Genomic DNA, 15,314 nt, shown 5'->3' with positions numbered 1-15,314 from the left:
TTGCCTCCACAAAGTTGTGATCCTGCACTGCACAGGCCTTTGGGCATCATCGTGAGCAATGAAAGTCAGTACAGATTTACTCACCGCAGGCTTCCTGTAGCCTTTCAGCTCCAGGAATTCATCAAAGGCATATATTCCATGGAGTGGTTTTGCCTCTTCTTCCTGCAAAAGATGTCATTAAAGTCACATGAGGGGTATGCATAAAAAAAACTTTTTGAACAGATTCAGGTTCACCCCGATCAGCACCCCAAACAGACACAGGTGTCTCTGGGTAATGCTCACCAAAACAACATTTTGATTGCCTCTTCCTGTATACATTTAACAGATTTGTGGCCGTTCCTGTTGGCAATATCTTGGCACTTGGCATCAGGAATGTTGGCATTGTTTATATGTTCATCAGAATATCAAGACTTGATGTCTGAAAGCCTGAGCCCCTGGTGGTGGTGGTGGTAAGTGCTGCCAAGTCATAGCTGACTTATGGTGATCCTGCTGGGGTTTTCCAGGCAAGAGACGAACAGAGATGGTGGCTTGCCATTGCCTGTCTCTGCAATTCTCTTCTTCTCCCCCTTTCTCCCCCCCCCCCCGCACTCTGGGTGGAATTGCGAAGTTCATCTCCCCCAATGATCTTTGAAAACTTTTAAGACCTGGCAGATTCCACCGATGGGGGGCGGGGGCGGGTGGGCTAAAGGCTTGCGCTCATAAAGTACACTAAAAAATTGCTTCTAACCTAATTTTGCTTGTATTTTCAACCTTCCTCTTCACAGCGATCCCTAGCGACTCTTTTAAAACTACAGTTCCCAGGAAACATTGCGTCACCCGACACTTGAAGAACACATGCCCGGTGTCTTGTGTCAGCTCCAAGTTAGCTGAGCTTTCCCATCTTTGAATGTGGCATACTAATTATCCTTCATGTGCCTGCAGAGGGACTATGGGCCAAGCTACAAGTGACGAATGACACTTGCCTGGCAAGTGACGTCTGACACAGGTTGGACACTTGTCAGCTTCCCTCAAGTTTTGATGGGAAATGTAGGCATCCTGGTCTTGCAGCTGTAATGGAGAGCCAAGTTGTAAAACCAGGACGCCTACATTTCCCACCAAAACTTGAGGTAAGCTGACAAGTGTCTAACCTGTGTAAGGCGTCACTTGTAGCTTGGCTCTCACCTGTATTCCTCCCAGTTCACTTGCCATTCACTTGCGCTCCACTTGATCAACTGGAGCGCAACTGAATGGCAAGTGAACAGGGAGGAATACACGTGAGTCTGTTCACTTGCCAGGCAAGTGTCATTCATCACTTGTAGCTTGGCCCTGAGACACTCTGCTACTGGGGCAGATCTAAATGTTGCTTGTTTTCTAGGCTTGGAAACTATTGAGGGTGGAAAACCACTAAAGAAAACACATAACAGAAATCGACAATGACATTAAAAGGGAAAATGGAAGAAGAGTTCGCCAAACCCTGGATACCATTTTATAATTGAATTACAAATAAACATAAAGACTTGAATTTGCCAAGATTGTAAAAGGACTCAAATGGCTTACTATTAATAGTATAGGTTATTACTAAGAATGTTTAATGATATATTGAGCATTGCTGTAAGCAGGCTATGATGGATATATTTATTTTTCTTCTTTTTCTTCTAACTTTACTCTTTCTCTGTTCTTACTTCGTTATTTTTCCTTCTCTTTTTTCTATTTGCTGTTTATTTGAAAACTAATAAAAATACTATAGATATAAAAAAGAAAACTCATAATAGATAAAGTGAGTTGGCCTCCACAACCATGTCTTTCATTTGCGTATAATGAGAGCCAGTTTGGTGTAGTGGTTAAGAGCACGGGACTCTAATCCGGAGAGCCGGGTTGCATTCCCCACTCCTCCACTTGAAGTCAGCTGGGTGACCTTGGGTCAGTCACAGCTCTCTCAGAGCTCTCTCAGCCCCACCCACCTCACAGGGTGATTGTCATGAGGATAATAATAACATACTTTGTAAAACGCTATAAATGGGCATTAAGTTGTCCTGAAGGGCGATATATAAATCAAATGTTGTTGTCGTTGTGCTCATTTTGGTCAACTCTGTCTGCACCTTTTCCACCTCTTGGGGTGACCAGAACTGTACTCAGTTTTCCAAATATGACCCCATCATAAATCTATGCTAGGGCATTACAATACAGGCCATTTTATTTTCAATTCCTTTACTACTGATGCATATTGAGGCAACGTTCTGGAGCTATCAATCTTGGCCCCAAGATCCCCTTTTTCCAGCCAGTCACTATCACTTCAGATCTCCCTTTTGGGGTGGGGGGGTCACTCTAAGAAGAATTACACAGCATAAGCACTATTACAATTTTCTCTACCTTTTTGCCATACTTCCTTAAATTCAAAAAGTTTTGCAGAATGTCAGGGACCGCTGGCTTTTCTTCCACTTTTAGTTTTTTCCATGTTTTGGGATGCAGGTACCATGCTCCGTATTTTATCTTCTCTTGTTTCGGCTCAGAAGAGGTCTGTAAAAAAAGAAGTATTTCTGTTTGCTTCCAGGAAAGTTTCCGTCACTTCACAGTGACGCATTTTGTGTTTATAATGTCTCATGCCTGCTCAATAATAATTTCTCTAGCATTTCTGCTGTTGTTAAAAAGATTTCTCATGCACTATTTCCATAATCCTTACGACAATCCTACAAGGTAGATCAGCATTAAAACCCTTCTGTGCTGCAGAACAGAAGCTCGGAGAAAGTGGGTTGTTGATTGCTCATGTGCTGCATGTTGCGTGCAATTGTGGGTAACCAACTTATGGAGGGTGTGTGTGTGTGTGTGGGGCGCGCCATTCCTCTCCAGTAAATTGTTACCAGAACTGCTATTTTATAGGGGAAATTAGCAAGCAGTTTGGCGTGAGCTAGCGCGGATCTTTGACCAATGCATACCAGAGTCAGTCTTTCAGATTGCTCAGACAACAAAGAGGCAGCTAATATTCAAATAAATAATGTTTACTGAAAGTGTTGCATATGCCTGACATGGCAGACATACAAGAGCTCAGAAATAAAGGTTGGAAAGAGTTACAGAGACATTTGCATTAGCGGGTTCCCACTTGAGATCGATGGCAGAGAAAGGCAATACATTACCTGATCACTGCGAGAAGCAGAGATTCCAGCAGCGAGGTTGGGGGTGGGGGAGCGATGTACAGTGCCTGCCCTGTACACGCAGAGGGTCCGCTTTCTCTGTGGTGGCCCCTACCCTATGGAATGGCCTGCCTGAGGAGTAGGGCTGCCAGACCCCCGGAGGGGGCGGGGGATCCCCCGCCCCCACCCCTACTTACCTGGCCAGTGGCAGGGGGCATGCACTTTCCATGCACACACCCCTGTGGTGCTGCACGCCGCTCCACACAGCCGCTGCCAGGATGCCTTTGGCCTGGATCGGGGCCACTGCAGAGCGCGGGAGCATTCCTGCACTCCGCAGGGGCCCACAACGGGCCTGATCTGCGCCAAAACAGGCCCAATCAGTGCCAAAATGGGTGCAGATTGGGCCCATTTTGGTGCGGATCGGGCCCGTTGTGGGCCCCTGCGGAGCGCAGGAACACTCCCGCGCTCCGCAGGAGCCCAAAACCGGCCCAATCTGTGCCAAAACAGGCCTGATCCGTGCCCTTTTTGCCGCAGATTGGGCCCGTTTTGATGCGGATCAGGTCCATTGTGGGCCCCTGTGGAACACGGGAGCGTTTCTGCACTCCGCAGGTGCCCACAACGGGCCCAATCCGTGCCCAAACGGGCCCAATCCGCACCCATTTTGGCACGGATCGGGCCCGTTTTGGGCTGCTGCAAAGCGCAGGAGCATTCCTGTGCTCCACAGCAGCCCCCAATGGCGCAAGCCAGGGGGCTGCGTGATGACGTCACTTCAAAGTACCCCCCCCCGGGTAAGAGCCAGGCCCCAGTCTCCCGCTGGGAGATTGAGGGGGCCTGGCAACCCTACTGAGGAGGTCAGACTCAGGATAGCCCCCACCCTCCTGGCTTTCCGCAAACAATGCAAAACTGAATTATTCAAAAAGGCCTTTTTTCTCAGCTAAGAGGATGGTATTGTAGGAAAGGGATCCCAGATGTTTCACTAATGAGTTAGAAACCATAGATTTCACCATTATGTTGCCTTCCATACTATCTGTTGCTTTAAATATGTACTCTTATATACTACCTGTGCCTTATGTTGTCTGATATCAGCCCTAGAATTGCTTATGTTCTGTTTCAGCAATTCCTCAACCCCATACTGGATCCTTGCTAATACTATATCTTTGTAAACTTATATTCTTTTACCCCATGACGTTGTTTATGGAAATGTCCTTGACACTGTTTGGAAATGCCTGCCCTTGTCCTTGCCACTAATTGTACTAATCCCACGCCATGAGTCTCAATGAGAAAGGCAGAATATAAATGGCATAAATAAGTAAATGGTATAGCTTGATGTTGTCAGATCTTGGAAGCTACACAGGGCCAGTACTTAGACTGGAAGACTCTGCGGAGGAAGGCACTAGAGCAAACCCCCCTCTGCTTCTCACTTGCCTTGAAAGCCCCCTTGCTGGGCTCCCCGTAAATCAAGTGTGACTTGACAGCACATATATCCTACTTAATAGCCTTTTTTAAACCTAAAAAGTCAGTTTGGAAGGGAGTTGTTTGTCCTATGCAGTGTTAGCAAAAACTTAATGTACACAATTAAAAAATAGCTCTTTTAACATAATTTAAACCTATCTTATATAATCAAATTTATTATATGTGTGTGTGTGTGTGTAATATATATATATATATAATATTATAAATATATAAATATAAATATAAATATAAATATAAATATAAATATAAATATAAATATAAATATAAATATAAATATAAATACAGGCCCACTTTTCTTCCAAAATAATGCAACCCAAGTCGGGTAACAAAAAATAAAACCATTTAGATCCAGATCATATAAAGACATAAAACAACAAAAATAACTGCCAGCAATTTTAATTATACTCCTTTAAAAGAGCTTTGCACGTACAACCCCCAAGAAAACTTAATACAACTAAGCAGGGCTTTTTTTTTCTGGGAAAAGAGGTGGTGGGACTCTCAAGAGAAAAATGAGGGAGAAACACACGAGCCCCCTTACAAAATGGCTATTTCCTCCAGGGGAACTGATCCCTGTCTGGAGATCGGGGGGGGGGGCACCAGTCACGAGAGGTGCCGGAACTCCGTTCCACTGCGTTCCCGCTGAAAAAAAGCCCTGCAACTAAGTGAACCTGAAGGCTCTCCTAAAAATTTCAAACTTGGAGTCCTTATGAAATTGTAACCAAGATAAAGTCCGACTTAATTCATCCTGGAGACTGTCCCATGGGGCTGGGGCAGCCACTGAAAAGACCGACTAGTGAGCAATAGCTGAACGAAAATTTGTATCCTCTGCCACTCCCTCTGACTGTGTCACTTCTCCTCTTACATTGTTAGGCTAGACTCGATAAGACAGGCAGCTTCCAATGTCTGAGACAGATGGGAAACTACCTTGGAGAACCTACCATCTTTTGCCTGAAAGAAAGCTTCTCTCTAAATGTTACATATATTTTAGCTTTATGGAACCACCAGCATGTTTGTGATGTCAACACCCTCAACTCAGACCTCAGAGCTGCTGTAGCACAGAGGTCAAGTGGTTGGGCTGTGAATCAGCACTCTGCTGGTTCGACTTCCACTGCTGCCTTGAGCTCAGCAGGTGGCCTTGGGTCAGCCACTCCTCTCAGCCCCAGCTCCCCAGCTGTATTGTGGGGATAATAAGAACACTGACTTGGTTCACCACTCTGAGTGGGGCACTAATCTGTCCAGATGGAAGGTATATAAGCACACTGTTATTATTATAGCAAACAATTTAATTTGAGTTTTGGACTCGCCTTCCCCACAAGCAGGCTCTGGGCAAGTCACAACATAATAGTAATAATACAATACGTTAAAAAGATAATAATACACAATTATTGTAAAATAAAACAGAGCACAAAAGTTAAAACCCAAAGTGTCCAGAGGTGGCATTCAATGTTTGCACACCGTGCACTCCAACTCTCAAATATGGCAGGCAGGTTGCAAGAACGTAATAGCAAAGCGGGTGGGTCAAAAAAGGCCACCGTGGAGAAGCCGGCTGGATAGTTCACCCGTGCCTTAACCACTTCCCATAGGCCTGGCAGAAAAGTCAATCGTGTCTAGCCCTCTGTGGCCTTGGACCTTCATATCTGCAGCACTGCTCTCTTCTTATGATCCTCCACAGAGTGTTTTTTCTGGGAAAAGAGGTGGCGGAACTCTCAAGAGGGAAATGAGGAAGAAACACATGGGAGTCTTTGAAATCATATTATTTGCAAGCACTATTGCCGAGTATTTTCAAGAGGTGCCGGAACTCCGTTCCCCCGCGTACCCCCTGAAAAAAAGCCCTGGTCCTCCATGACTCTGCTGGAGTTCCAAGTTACCACTCCTCTTTAGCTACGTGCTGACCCAAGGGATTCCATTCCAAACAACCCAAAACCAACTTACATTTCAGCCAAGAGAAGGATGCTACCTGAGTATTATAGCAGTTTATTTAAAGGTGCGTTAAAAGCGCTCATCTTTCCCCCTCATGGGAGATGCTCAGTACAGACAAAGGGAGGAAGGGCGGTTGTAAAAAATCACACTAAAGCAGGAATAAAGTCATTAAGGATTCAAATATCCCTCGCCCCGTTGGTGGCAGTGTAAACTACAATTCCCATCATTCAAAGCCTTAAAGAGGCAACACACTTTTCTGTTAGAGCTAATACAAGCTTCAAAGCTGTGTCTAACAGCACAATGGTCATAGATGCAGAGGAGTTAGCCGTGTTAGTCTGTGGTAGCAAAATCAAAAAGAGTCCAGTAGCACCTTTAAGACTAACCAATTTTATTGTAGCATAAGCTTTCGAGAATCAAGTTCTCTTCGTCAGATGCATGGTACAGAAACTGGTCAAATATAGAAGAGGAGGGGGGAGGAAACTGGTCTATATTTGACCAGTTTCTGTTCCATGCATCTGACGAAGAGAACTTGATTCTCGAAAGCTTATGCTACAATAAAATTGGTTAGTCTTAAAGGTGCTACTGGACTCTTTTTGGTTTAACAGCACAATGACAGCTTTGCGCATCTGATCAGGGCCTTCTGTAGGGGCCACCAAGCAAATGCGCAAAATCAACGACCACCCATGTGTGTGCATTCTCTGTTGTGCCGCCCGCCCCTTGTGGGCTGCCCTGCCTGAGGAGGTCAGGAAGGCTTCTGCAAACTATGTTCAAGAGAATTCATCAGGAGGGCATTTGTATAAAGGTAATATTAAAAGTATTAGGATTATAATATAACAGAATGGTTCAGAAAGGCACTTAAAAAGAGAAAGCCGTGTTGGTCTGTAGTTGTAAGATAGTAAAGAGTTCAGTAGCACCTTTAAGACTAACCAAATTTATTGTAGCATAAGCCTTTGAGAACCACTGAGATGCATCTGACAAAGAGAGCTGTGGTTCTCAAAAGCTTAGGCTACAATAAAGTTGGTTAGTCTTAAAGGTACTACTGGACTCTTACTATTAAAAAGAGAAAGAGACTGCATATAGGACATGTTATCTGTTTGCCATATGTAGTATCCTGCTGTTACTGCCTTATTTTCTATGGACGTAATACCATTTTTCTGCATTCTGAACCGTGTCTAATATTCTGGGCTTGCTTCAGATTTCTGTAATCCTAGTCCTTCTACATCGCTTCATAGATGTCTCATCCTACTGATTGCATCGTTTTACAATGCACAATCTGCCTGGAGTCTCGGTGAGGAAGGCAGACTACAAACACAGCAAAACAAAATAAAGCAAAGACTGAAAGACCGAGATAAGCAACAAACGGTACTCATCCATACCCCCCACCTCTATATGCATCTCAGCTATAGGCCTTCTTTAGGGCCATGTTTTCATGCATGCCCCCACCCTTTGGCAGGCGTGTTGTTATAACATAGTCACTATAGGGAAGAGGACTGGGCTAGCCCCGTCTAAATATGCTGTCAACAAAGTGTGTGATATATGTCTGGAGAAAGGAACAAACGGAGAAGCTGTATCACTTGTGGATGCAGTGCTACCAAATGGCCAGCAGGTGGCAATCTAAGAACATTGTCCCGAGAACAAGAGGGGCCAAATAGAACCACAAATTCTGGCAGTGGAAGACCTAAAAATGACATGATGGGACACCCTCTTGTATATTCTTCTTTCCCCTGGTTTTTTTTTAATTTCCCAAAAGGATACTCTAAAGGATGCATTTCTGAATAGAGAATGATAAATAGGAAGAGAGAGTTGAGAAAAGGTCATTTTTCGCGCTCTCCAGCCACCTTCCCTTTCAAAATCTACAACCCCCATTGATTTTTCCCATTCAGATGTAAGGAGGATGAATTTGAGTACAAATGGAAGGTCCTGAGTCCTATGAAGGAGAAAGTGTGCCATTCCCATAGAAAGGGTTAAGCAGCAGGCTTCCCTGGGCTGTAAGCCATTCTTTCACTGAAACGTAGAACTCTGGAGGATTTTTTTGGAATTTAAAAAACCAGGGAAACACCACAGGTGGCTGCATGGCATGGGTATTTTGGGTGTGAGACACATCTGTTTAAGAAGGCAGGAGCCGTTGCTGAAGAAACCACAGACTCCCATTTCTGTATGTGCATTTTTAGTGCGTGCTTTGACTAGGTTAAAGGGACTTTCCCTTTTTGCTTAAATCTTATATTTTCCAACAGAGAGATCAATGTCTAGGTCAAAAAGGCACGAATTTTGAAAAGTGCTTTATTTTCCTGTATGTAAACTTGGACACCAGCATATCCAGGAATGGGTCGACAATTCAGCAAACATGCTACAACTCTTCTGTTGGACTCATGGCCAAACTACACTTCAAAACATATATGGTATTTGTACCAGGTTAACTGTCATATTCACCCACTACATTTCATGAGAGTGCTGCGAAGTTTAACATTTCAAGAGTCCTACTTCTCCATGCCCCACACAAAACTACAGTACATGTGCCAATGTATTGCACCATGACGTTTGTTGCTTCATACTTTTTCACTACCGAAACATATTGGTAACCATTCTATTATTGATGTTCTTGTTCTTGCAAGAATGTTAATTAGTCCTACACTTGCGTGCTGGGGCACAATGCAGTTTCCATTTTGCACAACTACATTTGTTTGATCTCCAGCCAGTAGAGAATCCACAAGTGATGAGTTTGTCGCAAGCATCAGATATTAGAGACAGAGACAAGAGCTTGGGGACAATTTTCCCACTATATTTTATCCAACCAGGTGTGGAATGTTACAAGCTGCTTTCCTCAGTGCCAGCAACGGATGATGTGCTCTGTATGTGGAATTTTAAAGCACCACCTGTAGGAGGCGACGCTTCAGATATTTGGCATTTGCCAAAGACATTTGCCAAAACCAACTGCTTCATTAGGAAGGCTGTACATCTTGCATAATTTTTCTGCTGATCGGTAGATTTCTCGATGAAAGCCACGTTTTCCTCAAATTTTTAAGAAGACTTGGATCTGAACAATATCATTTCCAACTTGTTTTTCCACCATGCAGCAACAAGGGAGTTTGCCCAGCAACGAGGGAGTTTGCATCACAGTCCGAAACTGATGAAATGGGATTGTGTCAGCCAGACCTTCTGTTAAGCAGGAAAATTCATTAAAGTTGGTACATATTAGAATATACTTAGACTTTGATGATGTGCCTGATTTTATCCATCACATGAGCCACGGGCAGCAGTACATTTATACCAGCTGTTGATTCAACAACCATTGACGTTATCAGGCAGCCATGCTTGTTATCTTCCTCTTTGTGTTTAGCTACCAATACACTTTATCCACAGTGGGCATAAAAGACAATACTTGCATCATCTTCTTTAAATCCTCCAGAAATATTTATTGTCTTTTTTTTAATTAATTTTTTTATTTTAATTACTAACATCAAAACTACAAAACTACAAACTACAAACAGAAAAAGGAAAAAAGAAACAAGAGGGGAGGGAAAAAACAACATAAAAACACAGACTACAACTACAAGTATTGAATTCCCTTCATAATACAATTATTTAAAGTTAAACTTTCTAATACGCTGTTAGATTGGTAGATCTTATAAGATACGAACTACAGTCAGGATCAGGTCTTCTCCCCCCCCCCCCCGCATCTCGGTCTCAGTTCTCTTTGAACAGCTACAATAGCTGCGCTCACTCTGAAATAGTTATTGTCTTGTTACAGTTGCTCGGAAAGGAAATAAGAAAGAAATACTGGCTTATTGTCTGCTACAGCCAAGAATTTTGCCAGTTGCTTTGAATGGGAGCAGCTCTGCCTTCATCAAATATCTGAACTGGCATAGGACCCTTTGATTGTTTGTGCTTCTAATTTATCTGTCAAATGTCATGTTGAAATGGTGTACACAATGAAAAAAATGATGTCACTCATTTGTCTGCCTGTCACCCAAAGAAAGTTCCCTATAACTACCACACACACTTGGCCATTAGTCACAAGACATGAAGTACTTTTCAGGCATCACCTGAAGAGGACAAAGAGTATTTGTTCATCAAAATAGCTGCCAAGAGTTATTTATTTCTTGCTCCGAGATTCACTTCTGCAAATGCAATTGATACTGGCATCAGCTTCTGTTGCAATAGCTCGTTGCCGGTTTTGTGCTCTTCTCTCTTCATAGGCTATGATTTAGTGAAGCAAGATGTTGCCGTCAGCTTTGATGGCAACATTATAGTTTTTGATTTCTGCACCAAGTAAAGCGATGCAAATATTGAAGCCTTTACCTTCTTTAACATAGCCTGGAATTTCATTTCCAAATTTCCCTCTCTGTTGGCGCCACGAGTCTTTCCCAAACAGAAGCAGTCAACTGCTTCTGACTCAGTAGTTCAGCACTGAGCCGACTCTTGTAGCGTCTATTGTTGCCAGATTCAGATTTGCGGCTTCTGTAGCTGGTCGCTTTCAGAGGAGCGGTAACAGGAGATTCCTGCCACTTACCATTGTTTCCCAACGGTGCTTCCTACATGAGCAGGAGAAAAATGATGGAAATGGATGTGTGTATGTGCCAGCATCATGCCAGCACACCTTAAGTGATTCCGCACACGTTGGATAATGCACTTCCAAACTTCCAATCCTCTTCAGAGATCATTTGGAACGTATTTTTTTGTGTGAGGAACAAAAAATCCATCTCAAACGATTGATAAAGTGCATTGAAAGTGTATTATCCAACGTGTGCGGAATCAGCCAATGTGAAAATCGGAAATGACATCGTTATGTTAGAGGCAACACTCTAGGAGTCACCCAGACCCACACTTTTGGCCAAATCCTAGACTGTGGCCCCCAATGTAATGACATCACTTCCGCTTTTCACCGGAAGTGATGTCACATGCCAGACCACCTCTCTCTGCCACTCTCCCTTCCTCTTGGGGATTGCCAACTGCAAACCTAGATCAGACCCAGCAGAGACTTTTGTAGCCTCTGTATCCATATCCATTGTTGCATTGGCATGAAGAGTTGCAAGACAACACAACAAACTTTCCCAACATCTGGAGCGCTACAATCATCAATACAGTCCCAGTTTTTTTTCTTGCAGAAATCAACTCCTTTGAGTCACTTGATCGTCAGGAGGCTTTGGTCCCTTGTATCTGTAGGACTACCTCTCTCCATATGCATAACCGCAACAGCTTTGCTCATCTGAGCCACCGTGCAAATGGGAAAAATCGGCAACTCCCCATACAAACACATTCTCTGTTGTGGACCCTGCTTTGTGGAATAGCCTGCCAGAAGAGGTTAGGAAGGGTCCTACTAGGGCTTTTTTTCACCGGGAATGCGGTGGAACGGAGTTCCGGGACCTCTTGAAAATGGTCACATGGCCGGTGGCCCCGCCCCCTGATCTCCAGACAGAGGGGAGTTTAGATTACCCTCCTTGCCGCCGAGTGGTGCGGAGGGCAATCTCAACTCCCCCCTGTCTGGAGATCAGGGGGCGGGGCCACCAGCTATGTGACCATTTTCTCCGAGGGCAACCCACTGAATTCCACCGCCTCTTTTTCCAGAAAAAAAAGCCCTGGTCCTACTCTCTAGGCTTTCCACAAACTATACTAAACTGAATCATTCAGGAGGGCTTTTTTTAGGTAGGAGGGCTGTACTGTAAGGAAATGGTTCAGAAAGACGCTCTGGTAAATAGGCAGGGACTGCATATTACTTTGTACGGTCTGTTGTTGTAAGTATGCTCCTACTAGGTCATTTCGGAGTCATTTAATGCGTCATTAACACTTCGTTTCAGCATTGTTTTAGCTCTGTATCAGATTTCTGCTTGTTTTCAAATTTTGGGCTACCCAAACCCTATTGCGTTGTTTATTTTTATGTTGTAGAAATTTTATTTTAAAAGAAAAGATATAGCAATAGAAAGTGCATAAAATAAACTTATACAAACACCACATTTGAGATAAAATTGAGACTTATGCAAACTTATGTAAACACTATATTTGAAATGTGTTTGAAACTTATACACGCACTGCATTTAAAATTAAATTAAACCAATAGAAAAATACATTCACAGTTACTGAATTGTGTAATGGCTCTCCTTCCTTCTCCTTGGTTACTTATACTTATACATACTATAATATTAGCTTTTTTGGTTAGTCATACCCCTGTGCTTTATCTTCTTAACTTTATAGTAAGTTTCCTTAATTAATGTTAATTTTGCCTAAGTAGTCAAAGAAATCCAACCATTTCCCCCAAGATTCAGATATTGGTCTGTTATGTACATAAGTAGTTAATTTGGCTATTGATGCATATTCATAAATCTTACCTATCCACTCTGACACATCAGGGCACGTATCTGTTTTCCATTTTGCTGCGTACAGCACTCTTGCTGCTGTCGCCATGTAATGAAAAAGGTCTCCCTGTTCTTTCCCAGTATTAATTGGTAGGATGTTTAACAGCATGTTTTTTGGATTTAGCTCAAATCTGAGTTTGAAAATCTTCTGCGTCTCTTCATGTATCTTTATCCAATATTTTCACGCGTTCTTACCAGTCCACCACTTGCATTATTTACTGAATGTCCCAACTGTTGATCATAGTAACTTATGGTGTGTAATCTTCCTTGAGTCTCAGTGAGAAAGGCACACTATAAATAATGTAAATAAATAAAAAAATTGAATAAAAAGAAGTCAAACACTGCCTTTGTTTGGGTTACAATGTGGACTTGCACACTGAAAGAAAGAGGCCACCTACTGAGTGTTGAATAGGTTTGTGCAATTCCCAGGGCTTTTTTCCTTGGGAAAAGAGGTGGTGAAACTCGGTTGCCCTCGAAGAAAATGGTTAGCTGGCCAGTGGCCCCATCCCCTGATCTCCAGACAGAGGGGAGTTTAGATTGCCCTCCATGCAGCAGCACGGAGGGCAATCTAAACTCCCCTCTGTCTGGAGATCAGGAGGTGGGGCCACCGGCCAGGTGACCATTTTCGAGAGGTTCCAGAACTCCATTCCACCGCGTTCCTGCTGAAAAAGCCCTGGCAATTCCTGTAATTCCTTCTGCCCTCTTTCCTCCGGCACTCAGCCATTCTTGATGGTGGTCGGGGTCCACCTGATTGAACCTTCTATCTAAGCCTTTAGCAACCTAGTTGCCCTGCTGAAATGGATGAAGAATCTCCTTGGGGGAGCTGGTACATTAATGCAAGATATGAGACACCCCATCTAGCACAGAGTATAAGAAAATATGGAGACGTTCTTCTGAATGCATGCAGATGGAAAGCCTCGATGCCATCTCTCCCTGCGCTCTGGTGAAGAGCCAAGGCACTGAACCATGTCCATTGACTACCACCCGAACTGAACATGAGGCTTCTTGGTTGTGCTGCCTTGCAGAAATGCTGCCATTAGGTCACAGAATTTAGCTGAGGATAGAGGGTTCCCACTAGTTCATGCCAATGCACTGATTTAATTACTTTAAGTACTTGTATATCCTTCTTTTCTCTCCGGGGGGACCCTAAGCAGCTTGCAACAGAATCAATGCCATATCAATAAACTGATCACAAACGGACAGGACCTGCCCAAGATGTACTTGATGGACTGGTTTGAAGATGTAGGCTGTAAGCCAGGGCTAAGAGCTGTAGGGCCCAATATAACACTTGAAACAGAAAGTAGAAAGCCCATCCGCTGCCGAGATGTTAAAGAGCTGCTAAGATGTTTCTCCTACTCCTTCTCTCCCTGTTCTTTTTTCCATTCTACAATCACTGTCTTGATGTGATTTTGCAGCAGTCAAAAATGTGGGCTGAGATGCAAAAGATATTAAAGTTTCGCTTGGCGTAGAACCCGAAAAATATGTTATTAAATATCTTACCGAGTAATATCACAAAAGCCCATGGTGAACTTTTAAAGTATATGGTAACAACTGCGAGAGTTGCATATGCAGCAAAACGGAAGACAGAATTTTCTCCAGGTGTGATTGAAGGGATGAATAAATTGTAGGAATATGCCTCTATGGCTAAATTAACTTCTTAAATGCACAACAGACCAACGCAGGAATTCCAGGAAAAATGGATTTTTAAAAAAATACGTAGCTGGAAATTAAGAAAAATCAAGAATAACTAACATGGATATAGATCAATTATAAAATTAAGATCTTAAAAATGTTGAATATACAATGTGATATATATGATTGAATATAGAATGTTGAGTATAAAATTTGGGGTACAGGTAATTAAGGAGAGAGAGAGGAGTAATATTATGAAATTTAGCTGTGTTATATATCTTGCTTACATTTTTTGTTCTAGTTTAAATCTGTTATTCTGTATTCTGTTCTAGATTATTTGTGCACTTTCTATTGTCTTTTTATTCTTCTTTTTAAAAAAGATATTAAAAAAATTAATGTGGGAGGAGTTCATTAGCATGCGCATTTAATATAGATCACATTGTGGCAGAAGCAGTTACTGCCATGCGTGTAGAACGACCTTGTAGGGAAGCCTTCGACAATACAAGAGTTCCTTTATCATATTTATTTCCTGCCACTCCATTTTCAGCTGGGGATTCATCACACAGTCCATCTTCTGTCCGTCAAAGGTTGCCAGGTCCTTATACCCTTCCCAGCGGGCAGCAGTGGCGCCAGGGATTTTGATGTCTGCGGCTGGCTGGCGCCCGGGTGCCCGCACATGCACCGGCCTGCATGATGACATCACGTGTGACATCATCATGGGTGCTCGCGCGCTGCCAGCCCAATTGCTGTGGAGGGCAGCTGGGAAGGCGTGCAGGTGGCCTCCGAGCTCTCCTGCTTGGTTTCCCTGCCTGCCCGCGGCTGCTGAGCCCGG

The 15,314-nt window shown here is 43.3% G+C and overlaps 1 protein-coding gene across 1 annotated transcript in view; it reads right to left on the bottom strand.

Moving 5' to 3' along the window:
• Positions 1 to 15,314, bottom strand: part of LOC129336953 (protein FAM47E-like) — a 55,975-nt gene that overhangs the window by 22,555 nt on the left and 18,106 nt on the right. Inside the window, exons 6-7 of the mRNA XM_054990385.1 lie at positions 2,338 to 2,496; positions 85 to 162 (exon numbers count right to left, since the gene is read on the bottom strand). Coding sequence (XP_054846360.1) covers positions 85 to 162; positions 2,338 to 2,496 — 237 coding nt within the window. The remainder of the gene's footprint in view (positions 1 to 84; positions 163 to 2,337; positions 2,497 to 15,314) is intronic.

This window comes from Eublepharis macularius, chromosome 10 (assembly GCF_028583425.1).
Source record: "Eublepharis macularius isolate TG4126 chromosome 10, MPM_Emac_v1.0, whole genome shotgun sequence".
NCBI classification, from domain to species: domain Eukaryota; kingdom Metazoa; phylum Chordata; class Lepidosauria; order Squamata; family Eublepharidae; genus Eublepharis; species Eublepharis macularius.
Note: the sequence above shows the minus strand (reverse complement) of the source record. Positions and strands in the feature narration are given on the sequence as shown.